This window comes from Podarcis vaucheri, assembly GCF_965113315.1.
Source record: "Podarcis vaucheri genome assembly, chromosome: 15".
Lineage (NCBI taxonomy): Eukaryota > Metazoa > Chordata > Lepidosauria > Squamata > Lacertidae > Podarcis > Podarcis vaucheri.
The window spans coordinates 12,440,308-12,465,723 of NC_138753.1; the positions used below are offsets into that span (position 1 = coordinate 12,440,308).

Below are 25,416 nucleotides of genomic sequence, written 5' to 3' on the forward strand. Positions count from 1 at the left end.
CTCTTCGGTTCTGAACATGTCTGCTTAAATCTGCGTTGTGGTTGATTGAAAGTGCTTACACTGTTACACCATTTAAAGGACTACTGTGGAAGAGTTCCTGTTATTGGTTGGTTGGTGACCAGGAGGAAAACTGCTAATGCAGCAGTTTGACACCACACACACACACACACTGTTTGAGACAGATGGATGCCAGCAAGGTGACAACTGCATGCTCTTTTCTTTTGTTGGAAATAAGCTTGGTTTCTTTTTTCCAACCTCACCCCTAGAACAGTTATTCAGAAATGGGAATGTCTCTCCTATTCTTCCTTCAGGGCCTGATACAGATGGCTGTTAAGAGTGCGGTTCTTGGGATATTAACCAGCTTGTTTAAAAGGCTTATCTTGCCTTGTGGAGGTTTACAGGTCACTGAACAAACTGCAGGAAAGGCTGACCTGTCTCTGTTAAGAAGTGTATATTGGTGGGCATAGGAGGCAAGATGTCAGCTGAATCCAAGGTTCAGTAAAAACATCTCTTCCAGTCCTGACTTTTTTAATTCATTTGTATCTTGTCTTTCAGGAAGACATTTCCATTGCTTATCTTACTAAAAGTGTGAATAGTAAAAAAAAAGCTTGGAGGGTTTTAGCTCAGTGGGAGAGCATCTGCTTTTGCATGCAGAAAATGCTAGGTTCAATTCCTGGCATCGCCAGGTAAGGCTAGGAAAAACTCCCGTCTGAAACACAGGAAAGCCAATCAGTTTGAACAATACTAAGCAAATGGACCATTAAATCGGCTCGGTATAAGGCGGCTTCCTGAGTTCTTAGGAATGATATAGACCATTTCAATTTATAATTTTAAAAGCAGTACCTAAGTATGCATGCAGACCACAGGGATTATGATTTTGAGTATTGCACTACAAGAAAATGTGTTCAGCGTATCTAAAGACCTGTCGAAATTTCCTCAGGGAGTGTCACCACTGAAAAGCCCTATCCCTTGAATCTGTAAATTTAATTTTGGTGTCAGATATCTGGTCCTCCACAGGCAATCATGGGGCTTTGGTAGATGGTTATTATTATTATTATTATACTTTATTAAATTTGTATACTGCCCTATATTTGTATACTGCCCTATACTGGTCTCAGGCCAGTTCACACCAGTGTAAAAGTGGTGGAGAACGTGTGGTTGTCCGGATATTGGACCTCAGTTCCCATCATTCATGACAATGGGCCAGGGTAGTTCAGGCAGGATGTAAATAATTTTTTGTACTCTGACTTTAGGGTAAACATGGCACATTTCATTCTCTGTTTTGCATTGGATGTAGCTGGGGTACACAGCAAACTTCTGGGAGAAGCTTTTTCATCACTGGCTACTATGGAAGTATGTGCAGGAATTATTCTACTGTACTGAAATACTAACGGCGTTCCGTGTGCTGCTCTGGTGCCGGTTCGCCGGAGCAGCTTCGTCATGCTGGCCACGTGACCCGGAAGTGTCTGCGGACAGCGCTGGCCCCCGGCCTCTAGAGTGAGATGAGTGCACAACCCTAGAGTCTGTCAAGACTGGCCCGTACGGACAGGGGTACCTTTACCTTACTGAAATACTAAAATGTGAATACATGCTCTGGCGGATTGAACAAATGAGACCAATAGTGGGTCCAATGGTAAAGAAGGCTGTTTCTGCATGTGCTGTAGAAAGAAGTGAGGGGCAGATGAGGCTTGTAAACCTGGGAAGGTAACCCATCTAGGAGAAGGAAAACTGATCCTAAACCTCCACTATCTTGCACATCTTCAGAAGAAAAGGCTAAGGAGTAAACCCTGCAGAAATCCGGAGTGGACTTCCTAAGATGGTTGCATGGTGCTTTGTATGCCTCCTTCCGGCAACTCCTGCCAAGCTGGTGCCAGAACATATTGCTCTGCTTTCCTTTGGGACCACATCAGTGAGGCTGAGAGGTGGGGTTTGTCATCTGGGCAACCCAGGACCTCTGTTCGCACTGCCCTGGCTTGCATCCCAGGGAGGTTACTTCGGTGCTGCTAACACAGCGGTTTGACCTCCAAAGGCACATTCCATTTGTCCGTCTCTTGAGTCAGACAGATGTCAACAGCAACTGCTAATGGAATTCAATGGGATACTACAAAGAATGCTACTATTAATCCTTCTTCCCAATCTGGAAAATATTAGGATTGGATAACATATTAAAGATCTAGACAGCTCTAGGCACAATCAAGTTTTAGGTAGCCATGGCGGCCACTAAGAAAACTGAAAATGCTGTTGCAGCATCATACTTCCTGTGAGGACTAACAATCCTCACAGTTCACTGAAACTCTGAACTTGGGTTTGCTCCTTTTCGATCTTACTTTGGTCCTAATGTAAAGTTCTACTGTAGTGTTGCTTTTGGATTTTGGCAAATGCCAGAGAGGCCCAAGTCTGTAATAAGAGACATAATTAGCAGTGTAGTCTATATGCCTACACAGGAGTAAGCGCCATTGAGTTCAGTGGGACTTATTCTCAGGTACATAAAAGGATTGCAGTGTTCATTAGAAACCCATTTTCTTCCGGATTTTGTACTACTACAAAGGAGTGGAGATAAATGTTCTAACACTTACTGTTCTAATTTTTACTTTTCTCCATCACTATTACTGTTATTGACACACAACTTACAAGTTTACAGAAATGTTTTTCTCCCCCCCGCCCCACATACAGGACAGGGAGAAGCAGAATTTAATTTACACAAAAAACAACAACATGTGAAGACTTGGTCTATATGCAAATTTTATTATTCTATTTCTAAAACCAATACAAAGTTACTTAAAAAACGAAGGCCAATAGCTCACAACATTAACTCCACCAAGGATTCAGGGCTCCCTGCATGTTAGGTCTGTGGTGGCTTGAAGACGACTCCTTGCAGGGCTTCTCTTCTCTCACATCACTCCCAAAATCATCTTTCTGTTGCTCAGGGCCTTTCTTTGGGAGTATCTACCCTCTTGTGCTTGTCTCTGTAGATTCTCCTCTCTTCTTTCCTGTCCCTATCTGTGGGTGTCTGGAGACCTAACTCTCGCATGCTCCTACTTAGACTCCCGCTTGCATGTTTGTGCCCAGATGTGTTACTCCATGTCTGCTGACTCGCATTGGCATGCCGTTCATACCTTGGGTCTTCCTTCTCCACTTTGATCCTGGTTTTAGGACGAGAGTCTGCAAGCTGTTCCTCTTTCACCTGTTTTTGGTGCTCTCTTTTCTCTTTCTTCTTCTTGCATTTCTCTCTTTTGTGTTTCTTTACCACCACCTCACTGTCTTTGGGGGACTCTGGTGAACTTGGAGGTGTTTTAGCACCACATCCTCTTTCTCGGAGAGCTTTTGTCACATCATCAATATCCTCGGAGTCTTTCGGTGGGCGGTAGTTAGCCACATGGTCCACACGAATTGTCCTTCCTTTAATCTTTATTCCATTAAAATTATCAACCGCAAGAATGGTGCTTCTCTGATCTTCATAGCAAATGAAACAGAAGCCTTTGGATTTTCCTGTCTTCTTATCACGCACCAGATTTATGTTCACAATTTCCCCATACTGTGAAAACACACAAAGAATGTCGCCTTCAGTCAGCTCATAGGGAAGACCACCCACAAACACCCAGGCACTGTCACTGTACTCTGCATGCCAGGAGACCTTATCTTGTACACCAAGCTGTGCCTCACACTCATTCAGCTCATTGATCAGCTTCACTTTGGTTAGTGGATTCATGCTGGTTCTCTTCGTCTACTGTGCAAAAAAAAAATAATAATCTTTTTAAAACACTCATAAAAATTTACTGACCTTTCAAAAGCCCTGTTAGGTAGCAAATTCATTTACACTTCTGTTATGGCAGTGGAGTGGCCAAGTGTTCTAATTTACAGAAGGCAGTCTTCTCTTTTCTCCTTTTTATTACTTATTGCACACCCCTCAACCTAAGGTCCCCGGGGAAGATTGCAACACAATACTGTATTAATATTAAAGCACAATATTTAGGACGCGGGTGGCGCTGTGGGTTAAACCACAGAGCCTAGGGCTTGCCGATCAGAAGGTCGGCGGTTCGAATCCCCGTACCCAGTTGCTCGGTCCCTGATCCTGCCAACCTAGCAATCCGAAAGCATGTCAAAGTGCAAGTAGATAAATAGGTACCACTCCGGCGGGAAGGTAAACGGCATTTCCGTGCGCTGTTCTGGTTCTCCAGAAGTGGCTTAGTCATGCTGGCCACATGACCCGGAAGCTGTTCGCCAGCTCCCTCGGCCAGTAAAACGAGATGAGCGCCGCAAGCCCAGAGTCGGTCACGACTGGACCTAATGGTCAGGGGTCCCTTTACCTTTTTACAATATTTAAAACGGATTGATGTGTCGGTCTACAGCCTGGAAGGCCAGAGTTCAAATCCCAGTTCAGCTAGGAAGCTCACACTGGGTGGCTTTGGGCCAGTCCCTGTCTCTCGGCCTACCTCACAGGGCTGGTGTGTTGAGGTTAAAAATGAGGGCGCGGGAGAACCACGTACGCCACCCTTGACTTAAATACATAAAAAATATGCTCAGAGAGGCACTTTTGCCATGGCCTCGCTTTTAAAAGCAAGACAAAATTTCCTCTCCGGGTAGAGGCGGTGGTACTCTGCACGTGCTCAGAGGCACATCGCCCTCGGGGCGGGGAAGGAGGACCTCGGAAAAGAACGCGCGGTGTAGAACTGTTCCTTCGAAACCCGAATTCGGTCCTCCTGCAGCTTCTTGCCAGCGGCCATAACTTCAGCCCAGACAGGAAGGCTGTGCCGCTACTGCGCGTGCGCGCCCCGCCTCCTTTTCTCTCCTCCCCCTCCCTCCCCGACCCCCTCCTCCTCCCGCTCTCACTTCAGATCTCGCGAGAGCTCCGAGGCAGCGGCCCAGGGCCAACATGGCGGAAGGTATGCGCGATGCGGGCGGCGGCGGCGGCAATGCCAGCTGCACCTTGAGGAGCGGGAGGGTTTCCCCCCCCCCTCAGGCGGTTTTTCTGTGGGGCGGAGCGCTTAGCTAACAGTGTTTTTGGTGCTGCTGGGTTGGTGCGGGGTGGGGGGGAGATTGAAACCGGCTTGGAGGGCGGGGGGGGGAGTGTTTGGGCGTGCCTCGTTTATTTGTGTTAGTATTTTATTTTAACTCTATTCCCTCCTGAGGAGATCGAGGCAGGATAGGTGGACCTTCTCCCCACCCCCGTCCTATATCCTCGCAAGAGCCCTGGGAGGTAGGCGAGGCCATAGTGGTGCAGCGGTTAGAGAGAATGTGGACCAGGACTTGGGAGAGACCTGGGTTCAAATCCTCCCCCCCCCACGCCTCCAACTCGACCAAGTGACCTTGGGGACAGGTCACAGCCCCTCAGCCTGACCTAACTCGCAGGGTCTGTTTTATTGGCGCCATAAAATTTATAGACCGTTTGATTTTAAAAGGCACGCAAACAAAAAAAAGCACGCAAACACACACACATCAAAGCAGTTTACAAAGGATGAAAAACTAAAATATAGAAAAATTCACAACCCTGCCTTCAAACATACAAAAGTCGATGCATGAACTACTGTGGCAATGCAAGGGTTGTGAGGAGGTCAACTGGGAGTGAGTGTTACTTGGCCCTGGGTGGGGTGTTGTATGTTTGTATGCAGTGGGGCATGAGAGACTCTTTTCCAACAACTCTTTCTGCTTGGTGAGTCAAGTAGAAGCTTATGTGTGGAAGTAGAGGAAGACGATCTTCCTAGATAGGAGGTGTTTCTTTGAAATGGGGGAGTCATAGTGGCACCACTCCACCCCTGTATGCATGCATGCACCCACCCACTTAGGAACATAAAGAGTCTACCCTATACCATGTCACCCCATTGGTCTTTCTACACTGACTGGTGGTAATGGTGTGTCCATTTGTCTGTCCTATCTCCTGGCACCTAATGCTTTTAATTGAACCTAGGACCTTCTACATGAAAAAGTGTAGTTGGCTCCACTGAGTTACATGTGGGCAAATCCACACCATAGATTTAAACTGCATTCAGCAAACACTTAAAGCACACAACCTCCGCCCTCCAAATAATCATGGGAACTGTAGTTTACCCCTCACAGATCTACCCTTCCTTATAAAACTATAGTTCCCAGGATTCTTTGGGGAAATATATGTGCTTTAAATGTGCTCTGGGTGTGTTTTTAAAGTATGGTGCAGATCTGCCAGTCTCTCCCACTAGTTGCGTATTGCCTACCAGTAGCAGCTCTCTAAAAACCCAGTGGAAAGTGCCATGGAACGCAAATTCTGTGCTTATGTCCCTTCCCATATCTCAGCTGCTTAGAACTCAGCTTGTTGCCTCTGTTGTTAGTATTCCTTAGGTAAAGGTAAAGGTACCCCTGCCCAAACGGGCCAGTCTTGCCAGACTCTGGGGTTTGTGCGCCCATCTCACATTTATTGGCCGGGGGCCAGCGCTGTCCGGAGACACTTCCGGGTCACGTGGCCAGCGTGACAACGCTGCTCTGGCGAGCCAGAGCCGCACACGGAACGCCGTTTACCTTCCCGCTGGTAAGCGGTACCTATTTATCTACTTGCCCCCGGGGGTGCTTTCGAACTGCTAGGTTGGCAGGCGCTGGGACCGAGCAGCGGGAGCGCACCCCGCCACGGGGATTCGAACCGCCGACCTTTCGATCGGCAAGCCCTAGGCGCTGAGGCTTTAGCCCACAGCGCCACCCGCGTCCCTTTTTAGTATTCCTTAACCAAGCTTCAATTAAGGCATACATTGTTTCCTGCACACCCACAACAGCACAGCGGCTTTAAGACACTTTAGTAACTCTTCTGAACTTTTTGTAAAGGATTACAAAAATCACCTCCATATTATTCTCGGTGTATTCATGTTGCTTTTCTGTAACGTGTCTCTGCCCCAGGGAGAATGCAGTCATTGTTATTATTTATACAATACCCTCAGTGTGTATGGCACTTCACAGAGAAGGCTGCCCAAGTACTGAAGTGGTACTAGATCCCACCCAAAGCTGGGATCTACTTACTTAGTAATAGTAGTCATGGCCCATAGGGTCCTAGGTGTGCATGCTATTTTACAGAGGCAAAACAAGGCAGGGGAAGGTTCCTGCTGGAAGAGGTTTGTTCTGTTATGCATAACACAGCCCGTGTCCATGGTGCTTTATAGAATTACAGCAAGACAACAGGTCTCTGCCTGAAACAGCTTACAATAGAGGTGGTGTGGAGGATGGAGGCAGAGGGGGAGGCAGGCTGAAGCCAAGGTTAACAGTGGGGAGGAATGTGCATTAGGTTTACTTGTATCTATGTGGACTTCATTTCACTAGGAGATAAGGACTAAGGAATTTTGTGAAAGCATCCATAAAAAGTTAGCCTTTGGTGAGGGATATGAACAAAAGCAATTAAAAGCAAAGGGAAGTTTATTCAGTTGTTTCTTTTGCGGAAGACGGGAAGATGAGGGATCCTAGAATGGTAGAGTTGCACGGGACCACAAGGGTCCTCTAGTCCAAACCTGCCCCCCCCATTCAAGAATATTTTTGCTGAATTTGTGGCTCAAACCCACAACCCATCTCAAGGATGTTTCCTTGAGCATTGGGCTTATGTGTGTGGTAGGGAGGACCCTTGAATATACTTGTTACTGGAAAAAGTTAGCAAAAATGTATGTGAGGGTTTGTATTTCTTTTCCTTGAAGGAGCTTCGGGTGGCATACATACTTATCCCTTCTCACCTCTTATTTTCCACCCTGCAAATCTCTGAAGCAGGTTAGGTGGCAGGTTCAAGTTCGTCTGGTTAATTTCATGGCTGATGTGGGATTTTGACCCAGCTCTTTCCATTTGTGGAAGGTTTCAGTGACATCAGTGAGTCTTCATTGGTAGTAAATGCACTTAGAATAGGGTGTTGAGTTGCATGAAGCAACCTAGGTTGCAGTGCTGAACAAATCCAGCCCCTAGTACTCTTTTGTAAATATGTTTAAGATTACAGCCCGTATCATATTTTCATGGGGTCCTGTTTAAGGTAGATTTACAGAAATGAAGTCCCAATTTAGTTCAGTGGAACTTCTCCCTAGTTAGTGTGTGTAGGATTGTGGCATTAGATTTAGAAAGGACTAGCTGCCAAGTAAAGGATGCAGGTGGTGCTGTGGGTTAAACCACAGAGCCTAGGACTTGCTGATCAGAAGGTCGGTGGTTCGAATCCCTGTGACAGGGTGAGCTCCTGTTGCTCGGTCCCTCCTCCTGCCAACCTAGCAGTTCGAAAGCAGGTCAAAGTGCAAGTAGATAAATAGGTACCACTCTGGCGGGAAGGTAAACGGCGTTTCCGTGTGCTGCTCTGGTTCACCAGAAGTGGCTTAGTCATGCTGGCCACATGACCCGGAAGCTGTACGCCGGCTCCCTCGGCCCATAGAGCAAGATGAGCACTGCAACCCCAGAGTGGTCACGACTGGACCTAATGGTCAGGGGTACCTTTACCTTTACTAGCTGCCAAGTAAGTGACCATAAGATTGCACCCATACCTAAATGCTAGTCTCACCTCAATCAATGAATGACCATTTCTTTAGGATCGAGCTGTTCAATTGCATATCCAAGAACATTATTGTTTTTATTACATTCTAAAAGAGAAAAGAGGCCAATTTTTTATTAGCCCAGATCTGTTGCCCTTGTGCACTTCTGCTCTATTCAAGATAAAAGGGAAATTTCAGAAATGTGGAAAAACAAGAGCCCACCCACATGCTTTTGTTTTTGTTGTCGCTTTGAGGAATGGAGCATGGGTCACCTGCCCCTCTCCTTCTGTCCTCCCAACAGGCAGTGCTTCCCCCACCCATTGCCTTTTCATCAGGGTGGGAGGCTGCAAGGAATGCAGGGTGGGATTGAGGAGCAGTGGATCTGAGGATAAGCAGGGGGGTCAGATGGGAATATACCATGGACTGGATCTGGCCAACAGGCCAGCAGTTCTTCGCCTGTGCTATAAAGTGGCTTCAGAGTTATTGTCTGGATCCAAGGCAGCCCTTGCCAACAGCTTTGCCAATTGGAACGAATGGGAGCTGCCTCCCAAAACCTCCAAAGAGTTCCAGATTGGCTAAGGTTGATCTAAGAAAATTCACTTTTTAATTCTCCTTAGGCCATGATTCCTCTTTCAACCTTAGGCAGGATACCCCCCTAACTGTAACTACACTTTGCAGCTGAAATAATGACAGATGTATATAATAACCAATGGTAGGACTAATTTTTGTTGATAATGTAGAGGACAAGCTTTTGATCAGAATGGGCTATCAAATTGTTTAAAAATGAGCACCCTTATCTGGTTTGCTTAGCTCCTCCCTGCTAGCAGTGTTGTGGAGGAAACAAACTCGAACCTTGGCTTAGCATTTCACCCAGGTTCATGGTTTGTTTTGCTCAAACCATGATTGGTTACCCAAGAACAATCCTTGGTTTATTATCTTAGTTTGGATGTAATGCTGAGCCAAGGAATGTGGTGTGTTTCTTCTGTGCTCCTGTGGAATGCAAATGGTTTCTGATTTACTGTGACATGCAAACACAGCCACAGATTGCATATCCGTTTAGTAAATTTTTATTTGCTTTCCATATAGTCATTTCACTTTCCTGGGATGTTCAGAGATGACTTGGATTTTTTTAAACAGTACTGAAAATTGTGCAACACCTACATGTGATGATCTGGCAGATTTTACTGACTTCCTCTCACAGCCAGAGATCCGTCCACACAGTTTCATTTCTCAGAAAGTTTTCTTGGGAGAATAGGAAGAACCCAGATCTTCGTAATGAAGAGACCTGCTTTTAAGATTTCTTTCCCCTCAAATTTCTGAAGTGGTTGTCTTTGGTTGGTTTGCCCTCTGTGCCCTGGGTGAGCAAATGGTAGTAGATAAATAATCACAACAAAGTGTGGGTGGGCAAGTTTTTCCAAAGTAAATAGGACTTGGTTTAATGGTAAAAGCTGTGAGGCACTGTTGTGCAACAATTTGGACTGCTGCCCACTTAAAGAAGTTACTTAGTTTATTGAGTAAATTGGTTGAATATGAATAACTGTGCACATGAATGAGCAGTTCTGAAGAAAAAGCATATACTTCCCTGTTTTTAGATAATAGATATGTTACAGCAGTTAAGAGACATTCCCACTTGTGTTTGAGAAGAGATAAGTCCTCTGGTAAAAACACTAGCCATTTGCACCAGCTATATTCAAAATAAGGCTTCAGTTCTTTAGTTGATTGAGCCATTAAAACATGCTTTTTTAAAGTTAAACAGGGGTTGTTTTAACATTCCATCCTCAGTCTGTGTCACTGAAGAGCTGTATGTGTCATCTTTGAATATCAACCAGGTTGGAAAAATCCCATCTGGACATCTAGAGATCTCTTGCAAAAGTCCTCAAATAGAAGGAGATAAACTTTAGCATTGCCCTAAATGTGGGTGGCGCTGTGGGTTAAATGACAGAACCTAGGGCTTGCCGATCAGAAGGTCGGCGGTTTGAAACCCTGCAACAGGGTGAGCTCCCGTTTCTCGGTCCCTGCTCCTGCCAACCTAGCAGTTCGAAAGCACAAAGTGCAAGTAGATAAATAGGTACTGCTCCGGCAGGAAGGTAAACGGTGTTTCTGTGTGCTGCTCTGGTTTGCCAGAAGCAGCTTAGTCATGCTGGCCACATGACCCGGAAGCTGTACACCGGCTCCCTTGGCTAGTAAAGCGAGATGAACACCGCAACCCTGGACCTAACGGTCAGGGGTCCCTTTACCTTTACCTTTAATAGTTGCAATCAAGCTGATGGTTTAGACCAGCCTTCTCCAACTTGGTAGCTACCAATCCCTGACCATTGGCCATACTGGCTGGGCATATGGAAGCTGGAGTCCAAGAACGTCTACAGCTCTAAAGGTTCCCCAACACTTGCTTTAACAAATGGTTTATCTGCTGGCCAGCTAATTAGTTGGTTTCTACTAGAAGCAACCACAACCTGCTCTGAATATATCCAGAGACACTGAATGCTCTGCTGCAGATGAAAGCATTCCATGCAATGCCTAACTATGCATTATTCAGTGAAAGTTCCCTGATCAATACTGGAACCCTTCACTTCCTTAAAGTGATGGTGTGTGATTTTCTTGTAAAGCTTTTGGCCTTCTTAACCATGAAAGGTAAATTCTATATAGAATTGTAGAATTGGAAGGGACCCTGAGAATCAGCCCCCTGCAATGCAGAAATATGCAGCTGTCTCATGTAGGGATCGAACCTGCAACCTTGGCATTATCAGCACCACCCTCAGAATAGCCGGATAATATAGTCGCAGTATTCAGATTGCAAGACTTCATTCTCTCTTTTTCAGTCCAAACTGAAGGACCCCTGGGAAGAGTTGTGGTTGAGTTTGCTTGGCTCATTTTGTTTGTTACAATTATTCATATTCTGCCTTTCAGGAAATGTATCCTTTCAAGGTTGCTGAGAATTAAGATTGAACTTCATTAAAACATGCACACACAATAAACAGCATGAAACTAAATGATTTGATTGTGGCCAAGTGCAGTAGTTAATATGGAAGGCAGCTGTTCCAGCATGCTTAAGGACCATGCATGAAGTCACTGCTCACCAGTATGTATTGAATAGGGAGTCCCTGCCCATGTGCATCCTTTGTAGAGTTCCTTTCACTGTTAAACATACCTTGCTGGAACCTGCACAGGATCCTGAGATCTAAGGAGACATCATGTAGGGGCTGGTCAAACCAGACCCTGGGGAGTGGGTGCAGAGTTCAGAGTGGCATACTGGGAGGCTATACCACTGGAACACCCCCTTCCTGCCCAGGATCCAACTCCTCATCAATAACTGACTATTGGAGCATCTCCTTTCACTCATGGCCCTGATGCAGTCTGTTCCAAACCACTGGGCCCCTTCCCAGGGTCGTTTGCAGACAGCTCCTCCAGCTGCGCCCCCCCCCCCGGTCCAACCAGCCCCTCCATGATGGCTCTTTGGGACTCATGACACACAGTTCTCTACTGCTCAGCAAGCTTTTCTTGCACACCTGGTTCCCTTTCCAGGTATAACCAATTCTGGTGTAACTTTTAAAATTGCAGTTGCCTTTAAAATATTGGTAACCTCCTTTCTAAGAATAAATGCTTGGTATGGAATAAGTATACTACCAGAGTCTTGGACTAGATTCGTAAGGATCGTGTTAGATGATTCAGAATTTCTTTGTTAACGTACACCTACTTTGCAATGTCAGTTCTTTATATCTACAACCAGTGTAAAATGTGAATGGTGATCTTAGCCAAGCCTTGATGCATTTGCTAGCAGCGTATCAAAGCACAGTTAATGCCACATATCTGGCTTTTTAGCAAATCTTGCTGGCTGGTACTTAATGGAAACAATTAGTCATTCTTGGTGGATTTGACAGCATAAAGATCAATGAAGAAAGCCTCTTTAATGTCATCAGATGCAGTGTATTGATACAATAACTTAGCATACACCTCCCCCACTATGAGGGTTGTTGGAGTGCAGCCTGTAGCCTCAGACTTCCTTTATCATTGCTCATTCTGAAGGGTATCAAGTATAAAAGCCCAGATGTTCCTTAGGCTTCCTACCTGAGATCCCCAGAGATGCCAGGGAAACTGTTTGGGTCTCTTTAGGGACAAATTGCGATGGCAGCATGACTGAGCTGTATGAAGTTATGGGTGGCATAGAGAAAATGAATAGAGAGAGGTTCTCCCTCTGTCTCCCATAATACTAGATCCCAGGCTCGTCCAATGAACTGAACGCTGGAAGAATCAAGATAGACAAAAGGAGGTGTGTCTTTTCACTGCACATGGTTGCACTATGGAATTCGCTCCCACAAGGCATGGCTGCCAACTCAGATGGCTTTAAAATGGTGTTAAGTCAAATTTATGGGGAGGATTAATACTATCAGTGGCTGCTAGTCATGGTGGTTATATATCGCCTCCAGTATCATTGTTCATATACCTTTGAATACCAGTTGTTGGGGATCATTACTGGGAGGCTGCTGTTCCACACATCTCCTGCTTGTGACTGTGAGAATGTCATGCTGGATCGGATGCATCGCTGGTCCGAGCCAGCAGGGCCCCTATGTTCTTGGAGCAGCCTTCCCCATCCTTGAGTCCCCAAATGAGGTTGGACCGCATTTCCCAAAATCCTTAACCATTGGCCATGCTGACTGAGGATGATGCTGGCTGTGGACCAGAAACACCTAAGGACTCAAAATTGGGGGATTTTGTATGCAGAGTGTGTGCTCTACCATTTAGCTGCAGCTAGTTTTTTTAAAATCCTTTCGCTCTTAACTTACCTGAGGTCCCAACAAGCCAGAGTTCCAGTACTTCCAAAAGGTATTCCAAAAGTTTTGACTTGAGCAAATCTCTTTGTCAAAGTATGTCTTAAGCGTGAAGCTCTTAAAATTGATTTTAGTCCAATTAGGGACTAGGATTGGTCACTTCAGGGAATGCATTTCTGGGATTTTTAGAATCTGAAGGACTGACACCAACAAAAATGTGCCTATTCTTTGTTGCGCTGGCCTTGTTCCTTTTCACCGGGGGTGGGTGGAGGTGGAGATTTGTATTTCCAGCGCGAGGTGGGAAGGAATCTTCACACCAGGCAGGAGTATCGTTTGCATACTGTAGTTCTTTCTGAAGTTTCTGCTTTTGGAAATGTAGTTATTTGTGGGAGCAGCAGGTGGATCCTCTGCTGATGCTTTAGTGCTCAAGTGCTCTGTGATGTTTAGCAGCGTGTCTATTGTAGAACTCTGCATCTTCAGAAATGCTTGCCTGTCATTGTCCTCACCTGTTATCTCAAGGCTTGTACACGCAAAACCTTTTTTAAAATAGTCCAGCATCTTTTTAAAATTGGGTGCCGCAGAGAGAATGTACTGATGAACAATCATACAGGGGAATGACTAATGGTGCAATCGCGTGCATTCTCAGAAAGCTCCTCTGTGTTTGATGGAATAAAAATGAATGTTTGTCACAAACTAATTCCCTACAGAACTGCATGCAAAGGGACAAACTTGAGGGCATCTCCCAGTTTGGTTATTCCTGGCATAGACCATCCAGTGTGGTACCCTCCAGTTGTTGTTGGACTACAATTCTCATCATTCCTGACCATTTGCTGTGCTGGCTGGGGCTCATGGGAGTTGGAGTCCGCAACTTCCAGGAGGCACTGCATTGGCTATGCTGGCTCTGTCCCTTTGAAGCTGTCTTGTACTGAGCCAGACAATTGGTCCATCTAGGCCAATACTGTCTCCTTGGACTGCCAAGAGTCTTCCCAGGCCTGGTACATGAGGCAGAGATAGATAGGACCATAGATCCTTTTGGTTGCAAAGCATGTGCTACACTACTCAGCTATTTATGCGGGTGGCGCTGTGGGTTAAACCACAGAGCCTAGGACTTGCCGATCAGAAGGTTGGCGGTTCGAATCCCCGTGACGGGGTGAGCTCCCGTTGCTCGGTCCCTGCTCCTGCCAACCTAGCAGTTTGAAAGCACGTCAAAGTGCAAGTAGATAAATAGGTACCGCTCCGGCGGGAAGGTAAACGGCATTTCCGTGTGCTGCTCTGGTTCACCAGAAGCGGCTTAGTCATGCTGGCCACATGACCCAGAAGCTGTATGCCGGCTCCCTCGGCCAATAAAGCGAGATGAGCGCTGCAACCCCAGAGTCAGCCATGACTGGACCTAATGGTCAGGGGTCCCTTTACCTTTTTTACTACCCCACACTTTAGCTTACAAAAAACAAACACCAGTAATTCCTTCCCTTCAGACTCAATATCTAAGAGACGTGACACGATTAAAAAAGGATGAGGAGGAACGAGTAAAGAGGCAGGGAGGCAAACCCAGACACCAGTCTTACAGATCTTATAACAGTCAGCTGGGACTGAAGCAGTTCATGAAGCCTGTTGGAATGACTGCCGCTGTGTGAGTTGAGGGAGAGCCAAAGGTAGCACTTCTCTTCGTAGAGAAGACGGAAAAGGCCTGCTTCCCTCCTCTCCCTGTGCTCTGCAGCCTGATGGAGTGGCTTCTGTGAGGTGCCAGGAGGCTTTTGCCCCATGTTTTGAATTTCGTTCCGTTGTCTTTGCAGAAGAGGTGGCCAAACTGGAAAAACATCTGATGCTTCTCCGTCAGGAATATGTCAAGTTGCAGAAGAAGCTGACTGAGACGGAGAGGAAATGCACTCTCTTGGCCGCTCAGTCTAACAAGGAGAGTACCAGCGACTCCTTCATCAGTCGGCTGCTTGCCATCGTAGCAGAGTTGTATGAGCAGGAGCAATACAGGTAAACGTCTGGTGGTGAAGACAGAACCGTGGGCTGGGTTCTGTTGCTGTGTCAAGCAGAACTTAAGTTATGACCCCCATCTGCCAAGCCATGGCTTGACTCTGACATTTGAATCCGGACTCTGCCTTTTAAAGATTTCATCAAATTACCCACTTAGGCCTCAGCCTTGTTTTGGAACCCCTAAGTGCTGTAAATTTGTACACAAATAAGCTTAACTTCCTTTCCGTTTTTTGCATCCATTACCAATTCTTCACTTCCACCAACACCCTTTCAGCTTTTACCGGGTACAGTCTCTTCTGAAACGCTGTGCCTCTTTTTCCTATCTCTTTGTGCTATTTTACACTATGTTTGCCATTTGCAAGAAAGCAGGGACAATGCATTCAGCACAGGAAAGCAAAATAGTTTAAGCACCTTTAGGGGATGCTTGCCTATGTAGGCATATTGTTCACACACGTAACATGGACGCCATTAGATTGCTTCTGAACGTTGGAAAAAACAAAGTTCCAAGATCTTATACTGGGTGAAATGCAGTCTAATCTAATCTTTCAGAAGGCAGAAGCTCATCCTCCAACTTGACAGAATGGAAGCAAGGAGTTTCCTATGTTTTCCTGCAGGGTAAAGTTAGAAACAAACTCTTTTGCTCGTGTCAAAATAATTGATTCCAGGCCAAGCATGTGTTTGTGGAGGATTGAGAGTTGCAGTTAATGGCCCTTGCAAAGACAGTGTTGCTTTAAAGTATTGCTGCTCACTTAATACATAAATGCAGCATATTTTGCTGGGAAACTGAGCCAGACAAATGTACTTTGCTTTTTTCCTTTTTTTCTTTTTGGGAAGTTTGAAGTTAAATATTTATCTTGGACAAATATACTTTTGCTTTGCTTCCTAAGCACTTCCTATTCTTCAAAACTGGAAGTTAACGCTGTTTTGGTGTCCAGTGTTTTTTGGAAAGAGAAAGGGGACACACCCTATAACTTGTTGCTCATAACTTTTCAGCTAGTGTGTAAGACCAAATTTCTTAATTCACAAACCTCTTCCTTGGAACTAAGCTGTGTGTGTTTCATGTTTGCTGAAATGCCGAGATCACCGTTCTGCATTATGGAGTAGTGGTGCTGGTAGTGGTAAAATCACTTAAAAACTTTAAATATAGTACAGTGATTAAACATAAGACAGGATCAGCCTTTCAAGCCTCCAGGTTGATGGTCATTTGTCAGTTGAGGGTCTCCCTAAGCTCTGATAAACACTTAGCGAAGAAAGAGTTATTTTCAGCTCCTAAACACTTTCTCACCAGACGTCTTAATGCACAGAACCTTGTTGGATCGTATTTAAGAGCCATCTAGTTCATCATCTGGTTTTCACAAAGTGGCCAGGCAAATACTTCAGAGAGGCCCTAAGCAGGGCCTAGCGAGCAGTCTCAATTGCTGGACTGCCTCTGAACCTTGATGCTCCATTACTCCCATGACAGAAGAAATGTGGGGTACAAATATATATAAAAATATGTTGCTGCCAATGCTGCTTGATACACCTATCAGCCATCACCTGTGAATTGGTCTAATCCCTAATTGCCCTGAGGGATAGCTCAATTGGGTGGAGCATGAGCCTCTTATAATCTCAGGGTCATGGGTTCAAACCCCATGTTGCGCAAAATATTCTTGCACTGCAATGAGTTGGGATGGATGATCCTCGTGGTCCCTTCCAACTCTACAATTCTATGATATATATATATATATATATATATATATATATATATATATACACACACCGTATTTTTCGCTCCATAAGACACACTTTTTTCCTCCTAAAAAGTAAGGGGAAGTGTCTGTGCGTCTTATGGAGGGAATGTGTGGTTGATCACTGGCTCCTTTTCTGGCCCCACCCCCTCGCCCCGGCCTCCATTGTTGAATGTTCTGCAGATGGAGGCTGTTTGTTTTCCCAGCGACATGTGACTGGATAATTAGATTATGTCTGGAAACAGTAGAAACTGCTCCCTTTCCTTTCCTAAAGAACTGTGCAGAACTGTGCAGAACTGTGAGTTGAACCCCATAAAAACAGGATTTTTTCCCTTTGCAAAGTAAGCTCAACAACTTGGAGCTGATCCTCAAAAAAAGGGGCTTTCCCCCTTTCCTCCTCTAAAAACTAGGTGCGTATTATGGTCAGGTGCGTCTTATGGATCGAAAAATACGGTGTATATATATGTAGAATACATGGGTGGGTGTATATTCGGTCATAACTAAGAGAAAAGATATGGAAATACTATGAAAGCTTGCCTCCTGTCTCACTACATTATATGTATTACATAAAGACTATATAGGGTTTGGACTGGGTATCAATTTAATGCATTCAATTTATTGAGAAGAAATAATATGCAAGTTAGTATTGTTGTTGTTTTTAATTAATTATTGTAGCTATAACATAGAAGCTTGCATAAATGCCATAGAGTATTTGTTGTGTTTCTGAGGAGAGTCTATTTTGCAACCTTCATCAATCTGATGCCCTCCAGATGTTTTAGACTACAGCTCCCATCAGCCCCAGCATCATACAATTGTTGACGAGGGCTCATGGATAATATATTGTTAGGATATTTGTGTTCAGTATGCATAGAAGCTAACCTGGAGATTATGGGTATGATTGTTTTGTTTGGTTGTATTTTGTTTTCTATTTCAGCAACTTAAACAGGAAGACTTGAGTGTATAACAATGTGCACTTACCGTATTGGCCCGAATATAAGCCATATATTCTTCTTCCAAATTCCGACCATGAAAAGTTAAAGTGCGACTTAAATTTGTGACCTTACAAAAATTGGCTTTTACGATATTGCTGCTGAAACAGACATACGGTAAAATGGAACGGGTGTGAGTGTCTGCAGAATTTTAAGGGAGCAGCTTATATTTTGGTATTGTCTTTTTTTCTTTCCCTCCCTTGAATTTTAAAGGTGTGGCTTATATTTGGGTGTGGCTTATATTCTGGCCAATATGGTATCAATGTATTCATTCTTAAAATATCATTTTTGTATATGTATCAACCACTAATGCCTTTTTTAAGCCATGTGAGCCAGTGCCCATCACTTTGACAGTGAGTTTAAATTTCCATATGATTAAAATAATATTTCTGAAGCAAAAGGCACAGCTTTTTTCTAAGATTATTCTTAACATTTGTGGCAGTTATTTAAGGGGTGCCATTCCTTCCTATGTGGTGGTGCTTGCCATTTCCGGTTCTGTTTTTCTTTTCTTTTTACTTCTACTAAATACATATTTTTTTTACAAAAAATGGGTGCTTGTTTAATTGGCAGCATCCTTTTAGCCTCTTAAGAATTTTTTTTAAAAAATCTGATTAGACGCACGGTGTTAAATTACCTCATTTATCTCCCCACTTTTGCTCTACAGCAATAATACATTTATAAATCTCTGTCGTATTCCCCCATCACATTACCCACTCACCCCACCCCACCCCACCCCACCCCACCCCCAGTCTTGCTTTAAACAACCTTCACATGGCTGTGAGCAAGCATGCAAATCCTTTAGGTATGAACCTTTTAATTGTTACCAGCACTGCCCAAACGGACAGGGTGGATCAGAGCTGCTTCCCCGATTGTGTTTTTTAAAAAAAAGAAATTAAATACAAAAGGTCCAGACGTGCAGCCACAACTGGCCTGAGATGCAGCCTTGATGGTGTTAGAAGGCCCATTGTGGGTGCATCACTGAGAGAAGAGGAGATGTCGCTCTAATTCTTCTAACGTTTTCCTTCTCAGATGAGCGTTTTGCCCCTTAATCGCGTGCCTGGGAATAGCAAACAAGCCGAACTTGGTTAGCTTCCCTCCTTGTTTGTGCACAGCCAGCATTTCCCTATCCCGTTCACAAAGCGTGCAGACTCCCTGCTTCTTTCTGAAGGCTTCTTTGTGGCTGCTTGGGACCGTAAGAAGCCTGCAAAAGTGCCCTGGGGAATCCATATAATCGCCACTGCTCTGCCTTTCTCCTCTACGGCAGAATACCCCGAGTTTCCTTGCTGTTGTGCAGAAGTTTGCAAAGTCATCTAAGCGCAGGTGTGTGTGTGTGTGTTTGTCTTGTGTTTCTCCAGTGACCTGAAGATAAAGGTTGGAGACAGGCGCATCAGCGCTCACAAATTTGTATTGGCAGCTCGCAGCGAGACTTGGAGCCTGGCCAACCTGGTGTCTACGGAGGAGCTGGATCTGTCAGGTCGGTTTCTGATTGGCTGGGGTGGGGTGGGGGGTGAGAGAGATGCTTTCATTGGCTTTGGGCGAGCAGTGAAAAGATGAAAGGCCCCTTTGGTAAAGGAGGTTGCAGTCTTCTCCTTCAGGAGGTGCTCCGCCCACAGAAAGAGGCACTTGATCCATTAATTATGAAGCCTTTGTCTCCAGAACATGCTAATGGGCCTTTGAGAGCTCTGTGTTTAATGCTAGTTAAATCAGTAGCCCATCCCACTTTCATTTTAATGATGTGGATGTTAAGTGTGGTGGCCTGTTCGTTTTACAGAATGGGAGCCCGCTTAGAGCTGGGAGACAAAGCCGTCTGAAACGGCCTGGTTATTCCTTTTGTTTTGAGGGTTGCTGTGTCAGAGCGGCCTGTGTAGCAATTCCTTGTAAGGCAACTGTTGAGACGCCGGTCTTTTATCTTTAGTGAAATTAGCTCTTTAATCAGTTGGGCGCCTCTTTCTCTTCCTTTCTCTCTTTCCCTCCCATGCATATACCTTCCCTAAAAACCTGCAGCGACGGAGAGAGAGAGAGAGAGAAAATTCTGGCCAGAGACGTTGATTCTAAACAAGCAATTATATTGCCAATTTTAAGTTTGCATTATAAAATGAGCCATGTTAAAAAGAGAGCCTTATAGATCGCTTTATTTTTAAAGGCAGCCCCTGCCCTCGGGCTTACGATAACACAAAAGGAAAAATGGATTCGGTGAGAGGAGGAAATAAGCAAGCCCAGGCATTATTTTTTTGTAGTTGCAGGATCTTCTGATGACCCGCTGGGATCGAAAACAGTTCAGGGAGAGGAGGCACCAAAAGCTGCTGGTCTCTCAGCTGGGCTAATGAATTGAGTTACTTCTCTTCCTTCCTCTGCTGCAGCCTGATGTAGTGGCTGCTGCCGGATGGCAGGAGATTGTAGGAGGAACCTGGCTTCTCAGTAGAGCTGGTGGCACTGTCTCCACATCCCTTGTCTCTCCTCCACCTCTGCCACTGTAGCAGCTCTGCTGTCAGGTGGCAGATTTCCACCATGGGACACCCATGCTTGTGTATTAGGATGACCTTCGTCGGTGATGTGGGGTAGAAAGAGAATTAAAACAGTTGCTCTGTTTTTTCCATGAAAAGGTTTCCATGTCTAAAAGTGCATGGTTTCATAACAAGATGATTGTATGCAACACTAGTCCAGTTGAAACTGCGGGGCCTTGCATCTGGAGGGCAGAAGGTGTGTTGTGTCCTGTTCTGGATCTTTTTTGTGTGAGGGTGGGGGCAGGAATGAAATAAGTGGGAAGGACATAAACTACTCCAGCTCCAGCGATGGTATAGTTTTATCATCCAGTCCAGGGTCATGCTGGCAGAATAGGAGGGTCCAGAATGCCCACTCTGGCATCAGTGAGATAATCTGGATGCAGGACCTTTCTGCAGCCTCACATAGAAGCTATAGGGACCTGATTTCCCTCTGAGGGCAGACTTCTTGGAGAGAGAGATCCAGTTAATCCTAAGGCATGTTTCAGGTCTTTAAATGTTTACAAGTTAAGTCCAATGAAAGCTTTTTAGTACAGTTGTACCTTGGTTTTCGAACAGCTTAGTTCTTGAACGTTTTGGCTCCCGAACACTGCAAACACGGACGTGACTGTTCCAGTTTGTGAAGCTGAACATCCGACAGGGCTTCCGTGGCTCCTGATTGGCTGCAGGAGCTTCCTGCAGCCAACCAGAAGCCGCACTTTGGTTTCCAAACGTTTTGGAAGTTGAATGGACTTCTGGAATGGATTCTGTTCAACTTCCAAAGTACGACTAGTTTGAAAATAACATTTAAATGGCACTAATGTGCTTTGTTGAATTCCCTCCCCCCAATCAATTGGTTCAGTTCAGCTGCTTCTGGGCATTGGGAAAAGATGGTGTCCTACATATATTGCAAACCAGAAATGAAATCAGACATGCTAAATTGGACACTAATTTATATAGGGCATTGGAAAATTATTGGGGGTTTTATGCATTCTGCTGAACTCTACATTGGGTTGTTGTTTTTTAGCTGCTGCTTTATATTTGTTTATTTTAGTTTATAAACTGCTCTAGGAGTTTTACTTGAGGGGTTTATTTAACAAATTAGGCCAGGAGGAGGAATACCTGAAAACGACCTCTTCCTCTGCCCCACTCCCCGAAAAGGTGCCTTTTATCATTGGAGAGAGACCAGTTGGAGACCACCCGTTTTAAAGTAATTCTCTCACCCATTTTAGCTGATTTTATCTCTCCCTTTCTCCAAGAAGCTTCAAGGTGGTATTCATGGCTTTACCTAGCCCTCTTTTACCTTGCAGTGAGCTTGTGAGGTAGCTTAGGCTGAGAGTGGTTGACTGGCCCAAGCTGAACTTCATGGTGGTGGACAGGATTTGAACCCTGTCTCCCTGTTGGCCCCTTGCCTCGCATTTTAAGCACCATGAAAACGGAGTGGAGGTGAAAGTAGAATACCTAGGTGTCAAGCAGTTTCTGAAGTTGAAATGTGGGGCTGGGGGAAGAAGAACGCTAGGGCTGCCGCCTGCTCTTGACTATGTTTTAGTTGTGGGTTGGTGGGGCGTTGAAGCCGTCGGGGCTTCCCCATATGATTGATGTCTTGCCTGTTACATCTCTGGCTGCATCTTGGAAAACAGCTTCTAATATTAGTGCTCCCGCCAGCTCCTCTTTCTAGGGGGCGAGCAGGCAGCCAACACCCTTGTTGCAGCAGAGCTATAAATACCACCTTTACTAGTTCCTGAGATTGGGGGGTGGGTGGTAAACTGCCCCACCTATCACTCGCAGCAGCAGTGTGATGCTGCATTTCTTTACCATAGTGAGGGAAATGCCAGTAACTCCCCCCCCCCCCATTGTAAGTACAGAAACAAGCTTGTTGCTAATGTCCTGAGCATAAGAAGTGTGGTGGCTGGTTCATAAGTACTCAGCGTGCAGTTTTGGGTGGGCTATTTTTGTTTTTGTAAGTGCATGTCAGGTCTAGATCCCTGCATGTTGGTGGTCCTCTAAAGGCCAAATCATAATCCCCTTCATGCTCTCCCAACAGATGCTGACCCGGACGTGACAACGGCGATGTTGCGTTGGATCTATACAGATGAGCTGGAGCTGAGAGAAGATGACGTGTTCCTGACCGAGCTGATGAAACTGGCAAACAGGTTTCAGCTACAGCTCCTCAGGGAAAGGCAAGCCTCTGAATGAGCGGTTGCATTTGTTTCTTAATTAACCAGGCTATTTGTCCTAACGCAAGTGATTGTTTTTCCCCCTGTGGATCCCTCTGGGAAGCGGCTTTGAATTAAAAAATGGGCACTCTCAGAAATGCAGCTGTGATCAGGACCAATGGTGTGATCTCTTTCCTTTGGAGTGATCTGCTGAGGATTCTTTGAGTCAGCCCTCCTGGTGACCTCCAGGTATTCTGGGCTCACTGGTGAAGGTTGGTTTAGGTAAAGTTGTCCTATTGCACACATGGGTTAGAAGGCCCTCTTGATGCTTCCTCCAGCAAATGATGGAAATGTCGCCAGGTTCTTCGTCAAGCCTATACATTTGAACTGACTTTGTAGTAACGAGCGTGACTGTAGTGACACAGAGAATCTCTTCTGCTCTGGGATCTTGTGTGCTCCTATTAATTTATCCCATTTGTGCGTGTGCAAATGAACTTGGCTTTACTAGATGTATCGCATCTGCCTACTTCTGGCAGTATGGGCAAGGCAACATTCCAGGCGCGTGTTAATAGATTATAATGCTCAGATATTACCTGAATCAGGTATTACAATGGCCCTGGAAAAGTTTCTTTTGGAGGTTATAAGAAACAAAGATCATTATGCCCTAGATAAAACAAAATGACTGCCTTGGTTTCTAACATCTGTCTGTATGGTCGTTTTAAACTGTATCTAGTTTTGAAATTGTTATGGTTTATGCTTTATGGGTCTTTGGACCGCAATAAAGTATTGATGATGATACTTGAATCAGGACATTATTTACAACAGGGTGATGGTGTTAGCAGCACAAGCAGAAAAGTCTTGCCTCTCTCTTTCAACTGGATGAATGGTAGCTTAACGGCAGAATGCCTCCTCTGAATGTCTTGCAGGGTGTTAGGCTTTTAGCCAAGAATATTAATCTTAACTTCAGAAGTCTTCAAGTGCAGGACAGGCAATTCCTTCGGAGCTGAAGGCTACTCCTTGAGTACTGATCTGCTCTGAATATGGAAACCATAGTTTCCTGGTTTGGATGCAGTGGGAAACTGTGGTTAATGAACTCAGGCACTCTTCAGTTGTTGCTCAGCAAAGAGGGAAGGGATGGCACACGCCACTTGCCTATCTTAGTTTAATTAACTGAGATAGTTATGTCCAGTCTGGGCCCAAGATCTTTCAAAGAACTTCTTCAGTTTTACTAATACTTTAGAAAGCAGGTCTGTGTTCATACTTTTTAGCTACTGAGATAAGTCTTTTGATGCTGGCAATGAAAACCATCTCCTGGTAAATCCCCTTTTTGCTGACCCCCGGCTCTTTCCCTGTCTGTCTTGGTAGGTGTGAAAAAGGAGTCATGTCACTTGTGAACGTCAGAAACTGCATCCGCTTCTATCAAACAGCTGAGGAGCTGAATGCCAGCACTTTGATGAACTACTGTGCAGAGATAATTGCTAGTCATTGGGTAAGCGCCGAGAGAGGAGCATGCTTCAAGAGGTCAAATGAGGATATGTGTTTTTTAATTTTAAAATGCAGCATTTACTCTTGTTTCCAAGGCAAAGATTTCTGTAAAATTTGAAACTATACTGGAAATCCCCCACATTCTGTTCTGCAGCTGCTTTGGGCTGTACCATGTACAGCGGGGGAATTGCGTGTTTAAAGGTTGCCCCAGGAAACAACAAGTGCCACCTCGCATGTGGAAAGCTAACATGTTGGAGAGAAGAATTTTAGCCCAGCAGTCTCTTTGCCTTGTTAGCTTCCCACTCGCAAAGAGGTTTTCGTTTTCATTTGGTCTGCAGTTTGGTGTATGCATCTGCTTAAAATGGGATGTCTTGGCATTGACAGCAGAACTGATGCCTGTACTGAAAACAGGCAGTTCCTGGTCTGTAATTATTGAATCATAGCTCAGTTCCAAAGAGTGTTCCCCCCTCCACCCGTGGAAACATTTTGCAGCGTGGGAGAAAAAGTGCCTCATTAAAGATCATCAGCCTATGTTACATGTGTGGATAAATAATCTCACAGGTTGAGACAACAAAATGTTGGAGGATGTTCCTGGTACAATGATTCATGCCCATGGGAGAGCCTTGTGTTCAAAGCTAAGATACGGAAGGAGCATTCTTATACCACCCAGAGCAATAAAACGGGTGGGGAACCTGTGGCCTGCCACGTGTTGCTGGCATCCAACTCCCATCATCCCTGACCATTGGCCATGTTGGCTGGGGCTTATGGGAATTGTAGTACAAAGCACCAGGTTGGTGACGGCTGGTCTAAGCAGCTTGCAGTAATTTATTTATATAGTACCCCCATCTTGCAGTAGTGTAGCACAGCTTCAGACCCAGCTTTCTCCATTCCTTGTGCTGCCCACACATACATTTCTTTAAAACACACACACACACACACACACACACACACACACACACAGAGAGAATTTGTAAAGTAAAAATAAAATATAAAACAAACAGGAACAAACATAGTACACTAACCAAAACAAAACAAAACAAAACAAAACAAAACATAGACCCATAAACTCTGGTATTGCAATGAAAACAAGAGAATTGGAAATCATTTTACAGATTCACAGAAACACATGTGCTGCTCTTGCCGCGGCATTTATAGTTTTCAAGCCAGAAACCAATGAATGCTTGGGAATTGTATTCAGCCACATAGACTTTTGAGACGCAGGCGGGAAAATTTGACCATGTACAATCAAATGTACTTTTTCAGTTTGACTCCCCCCAAAAGTCTGTTTTTTTCCCTGTTACCCATACACTTCTAAAAGCACAGGTGCATGTAGAAATGGCTGATACTTTTTTATGCTTGCTCTGTGTTGTGTTTTTATTT

At 44.9% G+C, this 25,416-nt stretch overlaps 2 protein-coding genes across 7 annotated transcripts in view; one reads left to right on the plus strand and one right to left on the minus strand.

The window, feature by feature from the left end:
• Positions 1 to 2,729: 2,729 nt before the first annotated feature.
• On the minus strand, positions 2,730 to 4,890 carry LOC309519967 (RNA-binding motif protein, X-linked 2-like). Of its 6 annotated transcripts, none has more exons than XM_082201301.1 (2): positions 4,831 to 4,890; positions 2,730 to 3,724 (listed from the first exon to the last, which is right to left on the minus strand). In XM_082201301.1, exons 1-2 carry the CDS (start codon positions 4,873 to 4,875, stop codon positions 2,924 to 2,926), a joined length of 846 nt encoding a protein of 281 aa, XP_082057427.1. In that variant the 5' UTR covers positions 4,876 to 4,890; the 3' UTR covers positions 2,730 to 2,923. The 6 variants fall into 6 exon arrangements, with proteins under 6 accessions (XP_082057427.1, XP_082057429.1, XP_082057428.1 ...); XM_082201303.1 differs by lacking the exon at positions 4,831 to 4,890 and adding an exon at positions 4,434 to 4,760; XM_082201302.1 differs by lacking the exon at positions 4,831 to 4,890 and adding an exon at positions 4,434 to 4,759 and having other exon boundaries at positions 2,730 to 3,727.
• ANKFY1 (ankyrin repeat and FYVE domain containing 1) overlaps positions 4,835 to 25,416 on the plus strand; it is a 50,171-nt gene continuing 29,589 nt past the window's right edge. Inside the window, exons 1-5 of the mRNA XM_082201191.1 lie at positions 4,835 to 4,883; positions 15,007 to 15,199; positions 19,271 to 19,389; positions 22,440 to 22,575; positions 23,917 to 24,040. Coding sequence (XP_082057317.1) covers positions 4,874 to 4,883; positions 15,007 to 15,199; positions 19,271 to 19,389; positions 22,440 to 22,575; positions 23,917 to 24,040 — 582 coding nt within the window. The 5' untranslated portion in view covers positions 4,835 to 4,873. The remainder of the gene's footprint in view (positions 4,884 to 15,006; positions 15,200 to 19,270; positions 19,390 to 22,439; positions 22,576 to 23,916; positions 24,041 to 25,416) is intronic.